The 20,641-nt window shown below is 35.4% G+C and overlaps 1 protein-coding gene across 1 annotated transcript in view; it reads right to left on the reverse strand.

Moving 5' to 3' along the window:
- The window catches only part of PCB (Pyruvate carboxylase), an 88,414-nt gene extending 68,286 nt beyond the window's left edge, over positions 1-20,128 (reverse strand). The window contains exon 1 of the mRNA XM_089092365.1: positions 19,993-20,128. Coding sequence (XP_088948491.1) covers positions 19,993-20,122 — 130 coding nt within the window. The 5' untranslated portion in view covers positions 20,123-20,128. The remainder of the gene's footprint in view (positions 1-19,992) is intronic.
- Between the last annotated feature and the right edge of the window lie 513 nt (positions 20,129-20,641).

Genomic DNA, 20,641 nt, shown 5'->3' on the forward strand with positions numbered 1-20,641 from the left:
TTGGATACTGCCCCCTTCTTTAACTGTAAAAACCTAAAGCCTTCTGCTTCATTGGTGCTTCACTGAAAATGGATTACTCGCATATTACATATTTATTATTTTCCAGTTCTTACAGCATTGAAAATGAAAATAAAAATTACAGTGAAAAATATCTTGAACTGATGGATCTTTCAACAATTAATATCATTATATATCTAATATTCAATTTGATTTTGTGTATACTTTCCAAGACTGTTCAAGACTCATATAGTTTTGCCATTTTTTTTAACTCTGCCATTTTTTGTAACTAATCGTGTTAGTTTGTTATGAAAACATTCTATGGCCTCTAGGCATTTCTACTTGAGCGGAAAACTGCACCTCAAACTTTGTGGAACATGCATTTTGTTGCATGAAACACCAAAATATAATAAAATTTCAAGTTTCGGAGTGTTCCACCACTCGCAAGCAAGTGCCATTAGTATTTTTGAATCCGCATGGTCAATTTAGGGAGTGGAGGGTAGGCTAATTCTCGTAGCAGCCCCATTCCGTCGTGGTATTGTTCACATTTTCAAAATCTCCCGACCGGATCATCATATAATCTGCCAAGCATACAACTACCACAAATGATTATCAATAAATAAATGAAACCCAAGACAAACAAAAATTAAAACAAATAGTAGAGTCAAACTCTAAACAATCATAAATTAATGTGAGTAGGGTTCAAAACCCCTATGCTTTCTAAAAGCCAGAATATAATTTGTACTTTACTGAAAAAAAATTTAAATGAGTTTACTGAAAACAAATGTGCATTGTCAATTTAATATACATATGCTGATATTTATTCCCTAAAATATTAATTAATTTTTGATTTTTTACAGTTACAAAAGTGCAAATATGTCAAAGAATTGTTTTCAGTAAAGCGCCAATGACGCAGTAGGTTTTAGGACTCTGCAGTGAGACGATACCCAAACTCTTGTTTGTAGTTATTTTTATTCGATTCAAACTTGATTTGCATATTCAATTTAAGTTTCCCTCGTTTTAAGATTTATTTATTCATTTACATTAATATATATTGTATGTTTGTTCGCATTGATTGTTTATTTAATTTCTGTTCGTTTTAAGTTTCATTTATACTTTAATAGCAAAATATTTTTTTGCGTTTTAAGCTTGATTTCCATATTCAATTTAAGCATTACTCGCTTTAGGATCTATTTATTCATTTATATTATTACTTCTTGTATGTTTTTTCCTATTATTGTTTATTTAATTTCTGTTCGTTTTGGGTTTCATTTATTCTTTAATAGTAATTTCTGGTCGTTTTGAGTTTTAATTATAAAAGGTATTTGTATCTCCTGAGCTTAAGTTTAAAATGGCCTTTAATTTTATTTTTAAAAATTATTTTTCGGAAAGTTTTTTTTAATTAATTTAATACAAAGCCAATAGAGGGAATTCACCAGTTGGACCAAAATAACTGCCGGGTTAATGCTTTGGCTAGTGTTTTTGGAGTAGTGTGTTCTGGCAGCATGTAAAAAAAAAGAACGGAGACTTAAATCGGAAAGTTAAGCTCCCAAGTTGGTTTACAGCAGGGTTGTCTATGACAGCTAAAAATTGTGAATTCTCACCAAGAAACGAGATTTTCAGTTTTATCTATATTTACTTTTCTATTAAATTCAAACAAAGACGTTTTTCTTCCAACTGACACCAGACTTTTTAAAGCTAATCTTTTCTTCAAACATAATTTCTTGTTGTTTAGTATTGCATTGCAGGTTACGCCAGGCAAGAGAAGGACTGTATTCCACCTCGACATCCATTCTTAACATGAATTATTTACCTTTTGCATAACAAATCTTAGACAATAGAAGGCCTCATATAGGGTATTTGCTTTAAACAATATCATAAACAAGAGTAAGAGTTCAATTGTAAACCCGCCCCCCCCCCTCCTTGATACTTTTTGCTACCCATGCGTAGGACGCCAGGGGAGGGTCGTCCAACCTGCCTGGATCCCCCCGTGTTTGAAGAACCTCTGATGGAAAGTTAGAATTTTCTGTACAAAATGCGCATTTTAAAGCTAAGACCCCCCTCCCCCCAACAGCTAGTGTGAAAACAGCTAGTATGCAATACTGTAGGTTTTATTTTATAAATAATATAAATATAATAAACACTACAATCACGTCAGTCACACTCCATTTTGGGGGCATGTTCCTTATTATTCTAAAGTTGTGTAAACAGTGAACCTGTATAAATAGCCGATTCTGGATCACCTAATGTAATTCCGAAAATTCCACGTTTTCAATGTGTTTATATCTATCCCTCACATATTTTTAAGAGTCTTGGAGTCTTCACTTTTTGAAAAATCTGATTGTCCCTCTGGAGCCAGGATGATGGCTCCAGATGGAGCCTCAATTTAGCCAGGATGAGATGACATCACTGCAACAGAAAACGGAGGGCTCCTCCTTGATGCCCTGGATGCCTCTAGGGGCCTTGGCAGTCCTAAGATCTAAAGTTAAAACATTTTAACACATTTCAATCATAAAATTAAAAAACAAAATCAAAAAAGGTGATTCGACAATTAATATTCAGAAGAAACAAACAAGCTGACACTCTTCACTTCAAGGCAACAAAGATCATTTGTCTGACTCAGAAAAGATCAATCATATTTGGAGACTGTATGAGAGGAAAACTCACAAAACCATGAAAACTTTGTCTAGTCACTATTCCAGAAAAGGCAAGATTATTTCTTGCATGACAGACTTAAATGGCATGTAGTTTACACATGTTTTGTGGAAAATGGGTCTTATACCTTCACCAAGGTGTCAACAACGCTACACTGCAGTTGAAATCTGCAACATACCAGTTTGATTTTAAGGCATCTCAGCAAAAACTAAATCTCCTAAGAGAAGATCTAATCAGAATGATATAGCTCCAGATTTTCAATCAATAACCTCCATGGCTTTACCAGTAGAAATGTTTTTTGATGGATTATAATTATGTTGCAGTTGTGGACATCAGCTACAACTGCGAGCCATCGAAAGCAAATCCAAAGCATCCCAGGGGGCGATAAAGCTAGAAGAAGAAGGATAAAAACACACAAATAACAGATATCTGCACGATTTTATCTTTACATCAATATCTAAACAATCCCCATGTATATTCTTTTTATCAATAATTTCCAAAAATCTACCTTTCTTCTTTTTTTAGGGTCTTTTTCCTTGTCTAGCAATCAAATTGCTTAGCTTTACAAGAAAGGTGGTTAAATTCAAATTCACTGTTTGTTAGTGGATAATTCAATCGGTAAAAGAAAGACAAAGTCTCACTTGATACGGAGTTTTGCTCCAAATGTTGATATATTAGAAACAATCAGTTTCTTTACGTTATTACAAAAACAGAATTCATTTGCCAAACAAAAAATTTTCAACGAAAAAGAAAAAAATTCACCACATATTCCCTCACAAGGATCTATGTCAGAAAAGCACATTTTTGTCTTTGAAAAAGAGAGAAACTACTAAAAATATTCTTTGTTTCCAGTCAAGTGCAAATGACACGAGTCTTTTAAAGTGCATTGGGAGAGCAACATAACACTTATTTCTAGCACTTTCTGTTCATTTTTCAGCAAGAAATCTGTTAGTTGGGCTTCATTTCTTTATTCATTTTTATTCACCTGGTTTCAAGCTTTAATTTGTTTCTTTTCTTAAATCTATTTTATGTTTGTTCTTTTAATTGATAAAGTTTTTACATATTCATAGCAGTAATGTTGACTATTCCATTAAATTTTATTGATAATATTAATTAATGTTAGTTAATAATCGAAATGACTAGTAGCAGGTGTAGCAGGAGCATCTGTTGCAGGAATAAGACAACGTACCAGCCCCTAAAAAATATGATTTTGACCTTAAATAAGATAGTTATGCTTACAGCCTACTTCCATTACAGAATTATATGGAAAAGAACCTATTACCAACAGACAAACATTTCACCAGCATTGTCTAATTGTTTTTTTACTATCTTGTTGGTGTTCTACACTGGCAAAGTAAATAATCTGCTAAAATTTTAGTTGGCAATATCTAAAGCAAATACCTTTTAAAAATATTAAACAAAAAAACAGTTTTTTTTTAAATGAAAGCAAGGAGGACTATTAAAACTTAAAACAAACAGAAATGATTCCAAAGATAAGGGAAGCCCCTTCCTCAACCCTTGTTCTTTATGCGAAAGTCTTAAAGTTCTTTAAAAATACTTCTCACTCAAATTCAATGACCCTTGTGTAGGAGCAGCCTTTCTAAAAACAAAAATTGTGAAAAAAAAGTCTTATATGAAATAATTTTTGTTTGTTTTAAGTGTTAAGGTTACTCCTTACTTTCTGTTAAAAAACCTGCTCCTTTATATTTAGTTTCTGACCGTTTTTCATATCATGCCAGGAAATCCCACTCCCTCACCTATGTAAAATTTCCCCTGGGAGATCTTCCCCAGTAATTTCCCTCTCCACAGAAAATTCTCCTAGTGACCCCCCCTCCATGCAGAAAATTCCTCCCAAAAATTTCCTTATATCTTCCAATAGTAAATATTACATGTAAACAATGGACAAATTGTATAACTTACAGCCCTTTCCCAGGATATGCGGGGGAGGGGGGAGTCATGTCACTCCCAGAGACATAGTGATTAGATCTTCCAACTACACTGAATAAAATGGCTATCTAAAAAATTTGATTGGATGTCTTTGGGAAAAGGGGGCGTGGGAGGGACGATAGTTGCCCTCCAACCTTTTTGGTCACACAAAAAGGGCACTAGAACTTTTGATTTCTGTTTGAATTAGCCCTCTCTCGATCTTTCAGGACCATTGGTTTGATGCAATGACTACTGGAAAAAAAAAAGGAATAAACACGCATCTGTGATCTTTCTTCTTGCAAAAATATTCAAAATTCTCCCTTTTGTAGGTAAGAGCTGAAAAACTCTGCAGCAGGGTTCTCTTATTTGCTGACTCTGATGGTGTGATTATCATTAAGATTACTAGATTTTTTGGGGTGTTTTCGAAAATCAGGCAAATTTTCTCAGTCTTGTAGCTTTTGATGGGTAACATCAAACTTAATGAATTTTATTTGTTTGGAATCAGCAGAAAAAGCCAATTACTTTGATGGATTAATTGTTTTCAAAATTCCTTATTTTAGAGTTTTGGTTACTATTGGGCCAATTTGCCCCTTACTTACAGTTTGTTGCCATGAACTGTGTAATATCCACAGACGTCAATCCAACAGCTGCTTTTAGGACGAACTATTGCAGAGCCACAGTTTGGGCACTCAAGTTTTTATTACTAATTGTATATTTATTTTATTTTCATGATTTTGTTTTTTAAATTACGAGGGCTATTCAGAAAGTAGGGAACGTTTTGTTATAAAACAAAAACTAGGTACAGGAAAAATATTTTATTATATGCATCTGAAAGAGTGACTAAAATGCTACTTTTCTACATAGTCACCAAACAAATTAAGGGACTTATCGTAGTGGTGGACAGGCTTCGAAATTTCTTCATCATAGAAATCCGACGCCTGCGATCTCATCCACTCAGTGACGCCTGCTCGGAGCTCGTCGTCGTCATCGAAACGCTGTGTCGCCAGCCAGTTCTTCATCTTCAGGAAAAAGTGAAAATCATTCAGTGCTAGTCGGGACTGTAGGGTGGATGTGGGAAAATCTTCCATTTGAATGAGTCCCACGAATCCTCTCATCAAGTTTTGCGAGAAGATCGTCTGTCACAGTGCTCGGGCGTCCACTCCTTTCTTCATCATGCACGTTGGTTCGGACATTTTTGAACCAGATATACCATTTTCGCACTGAAGTTTCATTCTTTACTTCGTTGCCATACATTTTGCACAGTTGCCGATGAATTTCTATCGGTTTTTTGCTAACAAAAACCGTATTACGGACTGCACTTCACAACTGGAGGGATTTTCAATTGCAGCGCATATTTTAAATTGGAATATTGGGAAAACGGGCAGTGCGGAGATCTTCTCGTTCTCACGGCTGGATGCCGACTAAAGCTACGAGCACGCGCATACCAAAACATACGTGATCGCCGCGTGTCTAGTGGCGTCAGATGGAAACGTTCCCTAGTTTCTGAATAGCCACCGTAAATGCAGGTATGAATTTGCGTAAAGTTTTCTATTCAAGGATGGTCACTCAAGTCTTTTTTTCACAGAAAAGAATTTGTTCATAAAAGAAAGAATTTTTTTTCCAATAAAGACAGTATTGAACAGAATTAAAGTAATATAAGTAGTCTTCTTCCTCTTTTAAAATAGAGGCCCTTGGGTACTAGCCAATTCTGGCCTATTCACTTTTCCACATCAACTTGATGCTGGTAGTGGTATCAAGAAATGAGGACTTCAGAGAGGTTCAAGCAATGACAGCGACTACAATATGTCTAGCAGTCTGAAAACTCAAAGAGGGCCAAGTAGACCTCCCTCTGGGATTGCTGGTCCAACTCTAGTTACATGAGGGATTGTGCTGCTGGTGTAATACCTTCTGATACCTAAATCCTGGAATGTTCCTAACAGCTGTAGATGGCTATTATTGGATTTTTATCTCTGGAGTAATACAATCTGTCATTAAGTGGTCTGGAGTCTCATCTTCTTTTAGGAAAAAATATGCAGAGCAAGGCTCGAAGGGGGGGGGGAGGGCTCCATGTGTTGTGGGTATCTTGTAGGGGAATGTTTGGTGGTTAAGGTCTATTGCGCTACTTATTATTTGATGGCATAGGACGGTTTCACTCCTTGTCTTAAAAGAGATCATACAACTTTGTCGTGTGCTGCCAGGAAATTTTGCATCTGAATTTGGGAGTGTCCTTGAAGGAGATTGGTCTGTGACTTATCATAAGCAGTGTAATAACACTGCCTAATTAAACAGCAATGTGGGCACAATGTATCATTTATTTATGGATATATATTTTTTTTTTTGGGGGGGGGGGGTTGTTTTAGACTAGGGCACTTTGTATTGAAGGAGTTATTGTAGAAACTTCAAAAAGGACTCATTCGATTGGAAAACGAAAAAACTAGTGCCCTTTTTAATAGTCAAAGTGATTGGAGGGCAACTAACACCCCTCCCATGCCCACCATTTCCCCAAACACATCCAATAAAAATTTTGAGATAGCAATTTTGTTCAACATAGTTGTAGGTCCAGAAATTATGACTTTGAGGATGACAACCACCTCCCCCCAGCGCTCAGGGCAAGGGTTGTAAGTTATGCCCTGGGGGCATATAGGGTTTATGCAGAAAGAATGATCGTATAAACTTCGGAGAGGGCTCATTGGATTGGTAATCAGAAGTTCTAGTGTCTTTTTTTAAGATTCAGAGTGATCAGAGGGTGGATACCCCCTCACACCTTGGAATTTCCCAAAATATAACTGATAGAAATTATGAGATGGCCATTTGTTGTCATAGAAACTTCAAAAAAAGGCTCATTCAATTGGGAACTGAGGGGCTAGTGCCCCCTTTAATAGTCAAAAGTGATTGGAGAGCACCTAACCCCCCTCATGTACCCACCATTTCCCTAAACACATCCAATCAAAATTGAAAATTATGTCTTTGAGGAAGACGACCCCCTGCAGCTGTTGGGGCAAGGGTTGTAAGTTATGCCCTGGGAGCACATAAGGTCTTTTAGAATGGGTACTTGTATAAACTTTGGAGGGACTCACTGGATTGGTAATCAGGAGTTCGAGTACATTTTTGAAGATTCAAAAAGGCTCATTTGATTGGAAATTAAAAGGGTCTTTTTTTAACAGTCATTAGGGCAGCCCCCCCCACGTCATATTTTTAACAAATGCATCCAATAAATATTTTGAGATAGCTGTTTGTTCAAAAACAATCCAAAGATTATATAATAAGGCCTTTGGGGTTGACATAATCCCTCAGAGTCTGGGGGTAAGGGTTTTAAGTCATGCCTCAGGGGTATATAAGGTTTTTATGGAAGGGGTGGTAGTGTGAACTTCAGAAGAAGCTCATTTGATTTGAAATGTATAGTTCTAGTTCCCTTTTTAAGAGTCAAACATAGTGGAGAGAAACTAGCCCCCCTCCCTGACATCTTCTTTTCCCAAAACACATTTAATTGAAATTATGGGATAGCGATTCTGTAACCAATAGTCCAAAAATCATATAACTATGTCTAACAATGTTATCTTTACTACCTTACAATTTTTCTGATGGCTAAATTCCAATGGTTTCAGGCAAGAGGGAAATGTAGCCATCTAAAGAGCAGCACAGAGAAATAAATAAGGTTGGATTAACAAATCAAAATGAATCCTAAGACAGGCCCTATGAAAAGCCAGCAAAAGACAACCTATTAGCCTAGGAGGCCAACAAGGCTGCACATGCTCCTCCTCAACCCCAATCTCTTCAAAGCTTCACTCTTTACTCCCTCCCAAGAAGTTCCAATCTCATTTAAATCTTTCCTTACAACCTTTCCCCACCCCTTTCAGGGACAACCTACTTTTTGTGTGACCCTGTATGAGCAGCCAAAAAGAACAATCTTTGGCAGTTTTTTATCCTTCATCAACGAAACGTGTCCTAGCCATTGCAGCCTTTTCCTCACAATAGATCTAGAAAGTGGGGTAGAACCACGCTTTTCTTGCAGTTTGTTGTTTGATATATGATGAGTCAAAAGGGTAACCAAAACTATTTGTAAACAATGCCCTGAGGAGGTGTTGCCAAGCTACTCTCTTTCCATCTGTAGGTCTAGGGCTTAGAAGATTACATGATAAATCTTTTACCTTGCACATTTAAAAAACAGTTTGCCTTAATTTTGGATTTTTAGCATCTTTTTCTTTGACTCTAGTTTTTAAAATATAATTCTTATAGTCATGGCAGGAATTTGTGGCCATGTCAAGACTATTTTTCGAAATTTAAGGAATAGTTTTATGAATCTTAAAAAAATTCTAAAGCTGGATAGAGCAGAGATAAAGGTATGCAGCTTAGAGCTATTTCCCTGAGCCTTGCGTATATTAATTAAGAAAAAAACTTTCCATATAAAGAAGTTTTTCAAAGAAAAGGAAAGAACCACATTAAATTCAAGACTAACAGAAATAAATTCTTATAATTGTTCTAACACAAAACGACAAAAAATTACCATTAAAGAATAAATGAGACCCAAAAGAACAGAGATTAATATTAACAATCATAGAAAACATACAAATAACAGGTGCAAATATAAATGAATAAATAAGTATCAAAACAAGTAAAAATTAAATTGAATATTCAAGTCAAACTTGAAGCAAATAAAAATTAATAAAAACAGGATTTTGGCTACAGTCCCTTTCCCCTACCCCAACTACAAATTTCTAAAGCCTACTGCATCATTTGTACTTTACTGAAAAAGAATTAGGTTAAATTACAAATATGTTCTTTTATATATTACAACATTGAAAACTATACCCTATGCATTTTAAACAGTGTGTTTTTTTTTTAACAATGAAAAACAAAAAATAAATCACCATAACAATCAAGATGACTGGAAAGAACTACTGGAAATAAATTGAATATTTTATATATAATGATACTAATCCCTGGAAACTCAGTAATTCAATTTTTTTTTTTTTTACTTTTATTTTTAATTTTCAAAGTTATAAATGTAAAAGAATGTTTAGTACCATATAATTTTTTTTTCAGTAAAATGCAAAAGATGCAGTAGGCTTTAGACTTTTGCAGTTAGGGGAGTGTTTTAAGTTTTACTTTAATATTCAATTTAATTTTTACTCATTTTAAGATTTATTTGTTTATTTCTATTGACACCTTTTACCTTTATGTTCACCATGACTGTTAATTTTAATTTGTGTTTGTTTTGGGTTTCAAAATAGCCATTTGATTTGGCATACTTGAAAGGTCTGTAAATTTTGGTTCCATTGTAACTGAACCACCATGTAACTGAACCCCAAGCAACTGAATCACTGTGCAATTGAACCCTCATGCTACTGAACCCTCGTGCAACTCAACCCCCGTGTAACTCAACCCCCGTGTAACTCAACCCCATTTAACTAAACCCCCTTGTAACTGAATCCCCATGTAACTGAACCCCCGTGCAACTGAATCACCGTGGCAACTGAACCCTTGTGTAACTGAACCCTCGTGCAACTCAACCACCGTACTTAAACTGGGTAAAAGACGAGTTAGAATCTTTACATGTTCAACCTTGTTGAAATTGTTTGCTTTTTTAAGTCTTTATATAAATTACTGTCAAGATGATTTATAAAAATGCTCTGTTTTGTTGTCACAAAACCAAAGAAAATCGGAGGTCATACGGCGGCTCTCACCGTCTACATAGCCTACTGTAACGTTTTTTTTACCACTTTGCTTATTTTATTGTTTTCATTTTGTGGTATTTCCTATGCTCGTAGTTGGTTATCGTTTGGTTTGAAAAAGGATTATTACCTGCTTCAGCAGAGCCGACAGAAAGCTACTTTCTCTTTGTGTTTGGAAACTTTTGGTTTGATTTTTTTTTTTCTTAGATGAATCAGGCCTTTCCTGAACGTTGAGTAATAAAAATCTTTACTGAAAATATCCGAACTTTGAGAATTTAGATAACAAAAAAGTCGCTTTTGGTTGCGCTTTATTTAAATTAATAAAAAAGATTTTTTGGAAAGACAATTTTTCAAAGAAGAGTAAAGAGCCATATTAAACCAAAGAGTAGCATAAATAAATTCCTATAATAATTCAAACCCAAAATGATTAGAAATTACTACAAAAAAAAGAAACACAAAACGAACAGAAGTTAAAACGATACTGTTGCACTTAATGGTAAACACAAAAGAAGTAAAGTTTGGTTAATGCTAATAAAAAAAAATGAAATAGGATGAATATATAATAGTTTAGAAACAAACTTGGACTATATATTTGCACATTAGGGGTGTGGGGGGGGGGGGGTTGGGGGTAAAGCATAGCATATATTAAATACGTAACCTAACCTAACCTAGGTACCTCCCCCCCCTTAAACCCCAAAAAACAACAGTTTAAATATTGTAAATTCAATGAGAAACCACACTCTTCGATATATTTAGAAAGCAATTGCTTGCTTTACTGGTCTCCATCACTGCATTCCTCCAACAATCTATAGCGCTGTGTACCATTAAGCACAACTGTACCGTTAAAACAAACGATCATAGAGAAGATGGGGTTTTTGGGGAAAACAAAAAAAAGGGCTATAGAGTTACATGCTGAACCCCCATTCTAACAAACCCCTGTTTAACCCAACCCTCATTTAAAGCAAATCCTGAACCTAAGTCAAGGCCTAAAATAAGTTTGAACTAATTCTGATCAAAAGCCCAAAATCAATTTCTTGCTTCATTTGCAGTTTCTAATGTGTGTTACTCATCAGTGTAGCCCCTAAACTCTCTAAATTGAATAAAACCTTCAGGATTGGGCCTATTGTAAAAAGCATGGCCTGATAAAGTGTTTTTTTTTTTTTTTATTGCAAACTATGAACTTTTCATTAGGACTTGGGTAAGGATGTGCCAAGGGACATCCTTACAACCGGTTCTCAAAGCTCTTTCAGTTTGACTTTTAAATTTATGTAAAAGCATTTTAGTGCGTTGTGTTATTCTGATGTCTGAATTTCCTATAACTAAATCTCAACATGGTGGAAATGTTCTAACTTTGAATGGACATGAGTACATTTTCCATAAAAAAATTTAAGAATGGCTCCACCTTATGGAGATGTTGCAAGTATGTTACATATAAATGTTCAGCTGCTATAACAACAAGAAATGAACAAATTGTGACGCAACCACGTGACCACTTGCACTCTGGTGATCCACTAAACATACAAAGGAACCAGGTTCTAACTGAAATTAAAGATGCAGCTGCAACAGCAAGTGTTTCTACTAGAAATGTCCCAGGTGTACACTTGACAAATTTAAATGAAGATGTAATGTCCAGACTACCAAAAAAAAGCTCAATTGAATCAACTTTTCGCAGGGAGAGGCGGAACAAAACATTTGAGCAAAGAAAGCCACAGCTGTGTGCTTTTTCGATTCCCCAAGAATATAAGGATTTTGTTCTCATTGACTCAGGAGAAAATAATGACAAACGAATTTTGGTTCTGGGAAACAACAATATGGCGAAACTTCTTGAAAGATCCGAATTAATACTCTGTGATGAAACCTTTAAATGCGTACCATGTCTATTCATCCAACTTTACACTATATATAGAAAAATAGGAGATGCTTTGCCCCCCTTCTCTATATTTCCTTCTAACTAACAAGACAGAAGAAACTTACAAAAGGATGGTTGAATATTTTAAGCAAGTAGCTCCTCTAACCAATCTGAGTAAAATATTGTTGGACTTTGAGGCAGCAGCAATTAATACATTTAAGCAAGGCTTTCCAAACGCAAAAATATATGGGTACTTTTTCCATTTTAGCCAGAGCATACAAAGAAAAGTTTGTGCCATAGGTATAAAAAATGAATATGAAACTGATGTCCACTTTAACATGCTTGTGAAAAGTTTGTGTGCTATGGCACTTGTTCCAACTGATGACATAGTAAACATATTTGACTTATTATGTGGACAGTTTCTGGATCGTGATGACTACACAGAGCTACTGTCTTATTTTGATGAAACATACATAAAGGGAGTCCAGATGCATGGCCGTAGGACAAGACCTAGATTCCTACCTGAGCTTTGGGATTGTACAAATGATGCACTAGTTTGTGAACCAAAAACAATCATTGCTAAAGAAGGCTTTCATCATGCTTTAAACACTACGTTCTCTTGCTATCACCCAGGTGTTTGGAAATTATTTGAAGGAATAAAAAGTGACATCAGTATTCAAAGATTATTCACCATTCAAGCACAAAATAGCATAGAAGGTATTAGAGGCAAATACAAAGTTATTGCTGAAAGGTTGTCTATGAAAGTTCAGGGATATTCTAATGAACCAGACAAGCTCAAATATCTTTGGCAAATAGCCCATTTGCAAGTTTCGTAAATTCAGTATTAATTTCATATTAGTGAATGTTTAATATTAAAAATTATGTGAAAAGTTTCATATCAGTGAATAATATGACTAAATTCATACTTGTAAATGGAAAAGTATTTTGTGTCATTAAGTCTTTGTGTGATTCATACAATAAACACATAACTGAAAATATTATGCTCCTCTTTTATTATTAAGAAATGTATGCTACTAGCATTACTACTACTACTACCAACTTGCTGCAGCATCAGACTGCTTAAGGCCAACACAGCTACACACGCTCTTCTTCCATCTCAATAAATGGAGAGTTTCCCTTTTAAAACCCTCCCAAGAAGTCCTTATTTCCCTTGAATATTTCCTTGTGACATCTGCCAACTCCATTAGCTGATAACCTGGTTTTTGTTTGGGGTACTTGCCCATTATTAAGAAAACCCCCAAGTTGATTGAATTTACAGATATATGGGTTGAAACAAGTGAGATGCTTGGGGAATATATAGGATATATATAATTTGGACCATATATTTTCATATTAGGGGGTGGGGGTTAAATATAATGGCAGTGCATGCAAAGTGTAACCTAACCTAACCAAAATACCAACTCTATATATTAAATATTTAATTATAATAATACTACAATGTAGTTTTTCTCTTGAGCCTAAGTTAATTGTCTCCAAATACCGTATTGTCTGATCTTGCAGATCCAAATTCTTGGTGTTTTCTGAATAATGGACAAGAACCTTGTTTGGTCCTAGATGGTTGGCAAAAAATTTCAATCTTTGGCAATCCTTCAACTACAACACGTTTTCTAGCCATCACATACTTTCTCTAATTATAGCCCTAGAAAGTGGGATTGAACCACATTTGTACAGCTCTAGAACAGCCCTAGAACTTTCAACTTTAAATCGAATTAGCTCCTTTAAAAGTTTCAAGAATATTTCTAGCTATATATATGATATTGTGGTACTTGTCAATTAGCTGGAACCCATGCAAGAAGTGAAGTTTGGTTAATACTAATGAAATGAAACAAAATAGGAAAAAAATGTAATAGTCTAGAAACAAATCTCAGCTATATATTTGCACATTAGGGGGTGGGGTGGGGGGGGGGAGGTAAAACATAGCATTTATTAAATACGTAACATAATCTAACCTTAGTACCTTTTTTCCCCTAAACCCCAAAAAACAAAAGTTTGAATATTGTAAACACAGTGACAAACCACAGTGTGCAATCCAATTCTCTATTGAAAGAAACCCATTTGACTAGTTTCTTAAGCATCTTCCCTATATAATATATCATGTAGGTTCCAGGTAAGTGATAAATACCAACATCACTTATATGCCCTTTCAAAAATCTGCACACAAATAATATTTTTGTTTAATTAAAACATCCTCTAAACTTTCACTTTAATACTCTTAGTGTTATTAGTTACAGTTATTGTAGTAGTAATATTAGTAGCATATACACGGTGCCTTCTGGCTAGTTTGAAGTCCCCCACCCACAACTTATCCTGAAAGGTCTAACTTATTAATGGAAGCCGTTCTTGAGATATTGCTGTGTAACCCTTTTCAGAATGTGCATAATCATAGTCAATTTGATTCACTTCAACATCTGCTGAAATATTTCTTGACAGCTTCACTTTGATACCCTTAGCTTGAGTAGTAGCAGTAGTAGAATAAGTAGCAGTATGCACATAGCCCCTTGTATTTTCCTCAACACACCAAACTGTCCCTAGAATATTGCTGATGTGCTGTTTGACAACCTGTATACAGATGGCGTGATGTCATTCAGTTCACATTCTACTCTCAATATTCCCTGAAAATTCCACCTTTATACCCTTCATTACCACTAGGTAATACAGTAATGGTAGTCCCAGTAATAGTATTAGTAGTAGTATTAATAGTAATAGCACTAGTTCTAGTAGCAGCAGTAGTATTAACCTATTGCCTTTTGGCCAGCTGAAGATTCCTCTCATCAAGTTCTAGAAGCTTCAACTTAATACAATTAGCTGTTGTTATCCCATTTCTGATATATCCTTTTGATAACCTATATGTTCATGTAGTTCCTTAACTTTCATCTTAATACTTGTAGTAGCAGTAGTAGTAAATGTAATTATAGTAGTAATAGCATTAGCAGTAGCATGGACAGGGCTGGATTTAAAGCTTTGATGCTTAAGAACCAAGCGTTTTTGCTGCTCCATTTGTGCAAGATTTTCAGGGTTATTCTAAAAAATTCAGGGCTACTGGAAGCAATTAACAGAACACAACTGATGAGTAAAAAGTGATGAAAGAGAGGGGTAATACCAAACTCTCAGCTACCATTCTTGGGAGACATCTGACAGTTTATAAATGACCATGGAATTCATGTGTTATTTTAAAGTCAATTTTCTGTGAATAGGCAACATGGTGGCAGAGTGCACCTGGCAACAATAAATCACATCAGTCCAGTTTTTGTCAGGTAAAAATTACTCAGTGATATTCTATTGCTCCCCCTGGCATTATGCGCCCCTAGGTCTGGGCCTAGGGACCTGGTGGTAAATCCAGCATAAATCCTGAGTGTGCACATATTTCCTTTTGGTGAATTGACTTTCTCTTTAAGCACTCTCTGAAAGTTCTAACTTAATACACAAATCCCTTTTTGAGACATGCCATTTTGAAAATCTGCATGCACATAGTGTCTTTTGATTTAGTTCAAGTTTCCCCTCAAATACCCCATTCTGTCAAATTTTCAACTTGATATGCATAGCCTTCATAGTGCTAGTTTAATAGTAGTAAAGGTTGTAGTAGGAGCAGTAGTAGTAATAATAGTATTGAATTAGTAGTAGTAGTAGCAGCAGTATTATAAGCAGTAGTAGCAGGTAGATGCCCCAGAAGTTTCATCTTGATACACTGAGCCATTCCAAAAAAAAAAAAATTGCTGATACGCCTGTATCAGGAATCTGTATGTTATTGTAGCTACCAATTGTTAAAATTTAAAGTTTTTATAGAAGGGATGGTCATAAAAACTTTGAACGAGGCTCATTCAATCGGAAATTGAAAGTTCAATTATGGAGAATCAAAGGTAATCAGAGGACAATCAGGCTTTCCCTCTTAACCGACATTCCCCTCCCCCCTAATACATCTGATTAAAATAAAAATAAACATTTTGTTCAAAATAGTCTAAAGGTTAAATAACTATGCCTTCGGGGTTAACAACCACACCAGCAGCATCTGGGGCAAGGGCTGTAAGTTAAGCTAGTTGCTTGTTGCTAACACATAAGGTTTTTGTAGAAAAAATTTGTGTATGAACTTTGGGGGAGGGTTCATTTGATTGGAAATCAAAAGTTCCAGTGCACTTTTTCAGAGTTAAAAGTGATTGGACAGCTTCCACCCCATCCTATTTTTTCCCCAAATACATCTGATCTAAATTTTGAGATGGCCATTCTATTTAAAACAATTCAAAGGTTAAATAGCTATGCCATAGTTAAATAACTATGGTTAACAACCCTCAGCCTCTGGTGCAAGGGTTGTAAGTTATACAAGTTGACTATTGTTAACATGTAAGTTCTTTTATCAAGAAAAGATGGCATGTTTGATCCTATAAGTAATAAAAAAAAAACATGCATCATTAAGGTCAAACCTTAGGGAAATGTCAAGAAGAATGCCAAACACAATCAAAAAGCAATTATTCCTTTATTGGTTGTGAAAAGGAAATACCAGGAAAATTTACAATGGCTGATGGTATCAGAAATCACATTGTTTGAAAAATATTTAGGAGCATCTTCAACTAAATCAAGAGGTACTATGTGCATCCAGTTTTAAAAGATGTTGTATTTGCAATGTGCTGAGAACAGCTGAGGGACCTGAGGGTATGAAGTTTAAACTTTCTGGGCATGTTGAAGGAATGTTGAAAAAAAAAGGCTGGAGTGCAACCAGTCCCCCTCCCATGTCCTTTTTAGCTGCAAGCTCCTCAAAAACATCTGATCAAAATTCATTTTCTAGATTCACAAAGTCCAATATTTTCAACACATATGTTTATTACTTAAAAGGTCTGATTCATCTGAAAAAAAGTAATAAATCAGCTTTAATGGTTTGTGACATTAGATTTTCTTTTTTTTCCAAAAATAAATCAAAGCTTTTTCATGAATACTTTTGACAGGCGTTTATACCATGAATTTAAGAAACAAACAATTTCAACAAGGTTGAACATGTAAAAATTCTAATTTGTTTTACCCAATGATATTGCCTAATATTTTTAGAGAACTAAAAATCTGAGTTGAGTGGTTCAGTTGCACAAGGGTTCAGTTACATGGGGAGGGGGGGGGGTGGTAGTTGCATGGGGTTGAGTTGCATAGGGCTTAGTTATGCAAGGGTTTAGTTAAATGGGGTTCAGTTGCCCAGTGGTTTAGTTGCACAGTGGTCCAGTTACATGGTGGTTCAGTTACAGGGGTTCAGTTACATACACACCCTGTAAATTAAACAATTTTCCCATTGTTTACATACAGTAATTTTTATTGGGAAAAACACTAGACTTTTTTGGGGACAATACTTTCTAGGGGGGGGGAGGGGGGGGGTCCACTGGAGTATTTTTGGTGAGAAGAAAAGTTTTTGAGGTGAATTCCAGGGAGATTTTAATAGAGGAAGGGAAGAGGATTTCTGGCATGATCTGAGAAATGGTCAGAAATTAAATAAAAAAAACTTGAATTGAAATGATTTTTCACTGAAATTAAGGAGTAAAATTAAAACTTAAAAAGAACAGAAATTATTAAATATATGAGCAGGCTGCCCTATCCTCAACCCTCACTCTTTATGCTAAGGTTTGACTTTTGGTCACAATTCTTTTTGAAAGGCTCCTCAAAGACAAGGGCTCCTGAATTTGGATGAGGTGTATTTTTAAAGAACTTTAAAACTTCCCTGTAAAGAGCAAAGGTTGCTCCTTAACTTCAGTTGAAAAAACTCATTTTTTTATTTAGTTCCCACTTCACCAGCTACAATGAATCATTTCTGTGTAAACATTTTTGCAATTTTCCTGCATCTGTTTAAAAAAATCACATCAGTATGAACTATGAATGACTCTTTTGCATTGGTGTGACAGAACAGTCTCTTACCTAATTGTGTACTAGCATGGTGAATAACACTGCTGAAACAATTTGTTTTGAAGTGAGTAACTATTACATATGCACACTGAGAAAATTTAACTTTATATAATAATATACCAAAGATATGATCTGTCTATAGCTTATGGTTGTTATTAATATAGACTGAATGCCTCTAAGATCTCACCCATTTTGTCCTCTTCCCATCAGGATCAGGCAAGTCAGCTCTAGTATTGTGTTGTCCATGGCCAGAAAAAAATTTCAGCTGTATTTTTAAAGATATATGTTGCTGTTGAAATTTTTTTGGGGGCTATAGTATAATAGATGAACAGCATTGGCCACTGACTGAGAAGCACAATCAAAAGACAAAAATTGCTTCTAGCATTGGTAAAAGCATTCTATTCCAAAACTTTGACTTGATGTAGCTCATCATAGAAAAAGCTCTGCACCTGCATTGCTAATAGGCAAACTAAGCAACAACAATGCCCACTTTGTCAAATCTTCAAAAACTGGCTTCTCAATAGGGTCACTGAATTAAAATATTTGGACCAAAAACTCAGAGAAGTCTTTTGGAAGTTCTCCACTGCAATGTTCATTCAAGTCCAGCTCAAACAGGTCAACTGGATCTCAATATTGTTACATTTAGTCATTTGAATAACCCTACACAGTAACTCAGCAAATTTGGTGTGGATTGAGAAAAACATCTTGTTGGAGAGAGAATTCTCAGTTTCAGAAGAGACTCAGTGGCAAGAGGAAATATTTCATAGCTGACTTCACAGAAATTTTAAGAAAGCTATGACAAACAAGCCTTTATTTTTTCCTTTGCCTTGATTAGAAGATCTACTTGGCTGAGTTAAGAAATAAAAAAAATCCAAAATCTATTTGGTCAAGAGTAATGAGTCCAAAAGTCAAGATTGACATTTAGAGACACCAAAGATAACCAAAAGCTCTTGCATAAGGTGCAAATTACTGAATCTTTCAGCTCTTCCAACAGGTGAAACTGGTCTGCATTGGAATTTTGGAAATCATGTTCACTCTTGGAGGGGTGGTAAACAGTGTTTTCAAAAAGATAATATAGGCTATAACTGGTTGTGTTGCCACTGTTAATGTTGTATAAAGTTCTTACAGTGTAGCACCACTTTTTTTCTTTACCAATGTGGAGGTATACAGTGAGGGGGGGAGGATTGAGTGAAAAAGTCTAAATTTAGGAATGGTATAGCCAAAGTATGGTGCTTATCTTGGAATGTCTTAAAGAAGTTTCCAGATGGTATTACTATAGGGTAATTCTTTTACTCATCTTTGTGCTAAGGTCTTATATCTTTTGAAAAGAACACTTAAAAGTGAAATCTTAGCACTAAGATCTTGTATCTAGTACCATTCTTTTGCAAACAACTTTCACCATTCTGCTCTGATCAGAGGTCTAGGAGCAATGATGAGTATATCATCAAAGTTCTCTCATCATTGTTCTATATGGCAGAACTATGGTGTTCTTTGTATTTTTGCTAACACCAGTGAGCTGTGATATTACAAAAAAGGTGAGCTAAAAGAATGGAAATCTTTGCAGAAAAATGTGAGATCTTAGTGCAAAAGAACAACCCTTATTTTTTAAGGTATCAGTTTAGCACTTCTACTCTCCAGAATGAAACACTAGCCTAGGCTATAAATATCAGGAAACTACTAGGAAATGTTCTAAAATACTTACTTACACTATATCATGAATGCAGACAACTTTACTTCTGGGGAGTATAAGCACTTAACTGATACCTTCTGTAATTTTAAGCTTATTACTTAGCTTTGAAGAAGGCAAGTAGCCTACAAGAAAAAACTGAACAGGGCAAAATTAAGACTAACCTATTCTTAAAAGTTTAGCACACATATTTCAATTACTTTTTAAACTAACCAAATGCCCACAATCAAGAATGTTACTGTTTGTCCAGAAAACAACTATTTATCCCTAGCCTATGCCTGGATCAGCTTAAACAATAAACCTCATCAGCTAACCTCTGTTTGCTACCAAAATACTCTTAATTGGCTGAGTTTTATGGATTTCTGATGAAAATCCCCGAGATCCATGCCGAAACAACGTGTAGTAAAACCTTCTGGGTCTAGTAAGAAAAAGTCCTCCAACCATTCTTGAAGTTGAAAGCCTTAAGCTATTTCTTCAATGGATTATTCCAAGGGGTTTGCGACAACTTTAGACAAACATTCGAAAGTGCCGACAAATATGAAGGCCGGTTTTCATTAATGCATGCTAAAAGCCTGAGAAACTCGGGATAGACGAGCACAAGCACCAAATTGATTCGTATCATAAAATTATCCCAGTTGAACGTCTGTATTGCATAAATTTTCGTCTGTGGTTTTCGTTTAGTATTTTACCTTGTGCCCTGGGAGTGCTGTCACGCAAAAAGGGCCGTTTTCGCGTGATCCGTCAAGTTTCCTCCGTTTATATGGTGTAAGCCTATGCATCAAGAACGGCTCAACTACTGGATTGAAATATTCTTACTGAGCTGTTTCAAATCACACCCCTTATCTTACATTGAATTTTTTTTTAAGCCATAAATTGCAAGTACTACTACTACTACTAACAACTCATCGCAGCACCAAGCCGCCTGAGGCCAACACAGCTACGCACGCTCCTCCTCCACCCCAA

This window comes from Artemia sp. Qi Xiang Cuo, chromosome 7 (assembly GCF_049724085.1).
Source record: "Artemia sp. Qi Xiang Cuo chromosome 7, ASM4972408v1, whole genome shotgun sequence".
NCBI lineage: Eukaryota > Metazoa > Arthropoda > Branchiopoda > Anostraca > Artemiidae > Artemia > Artemia sp. Qi Xiang Cuo.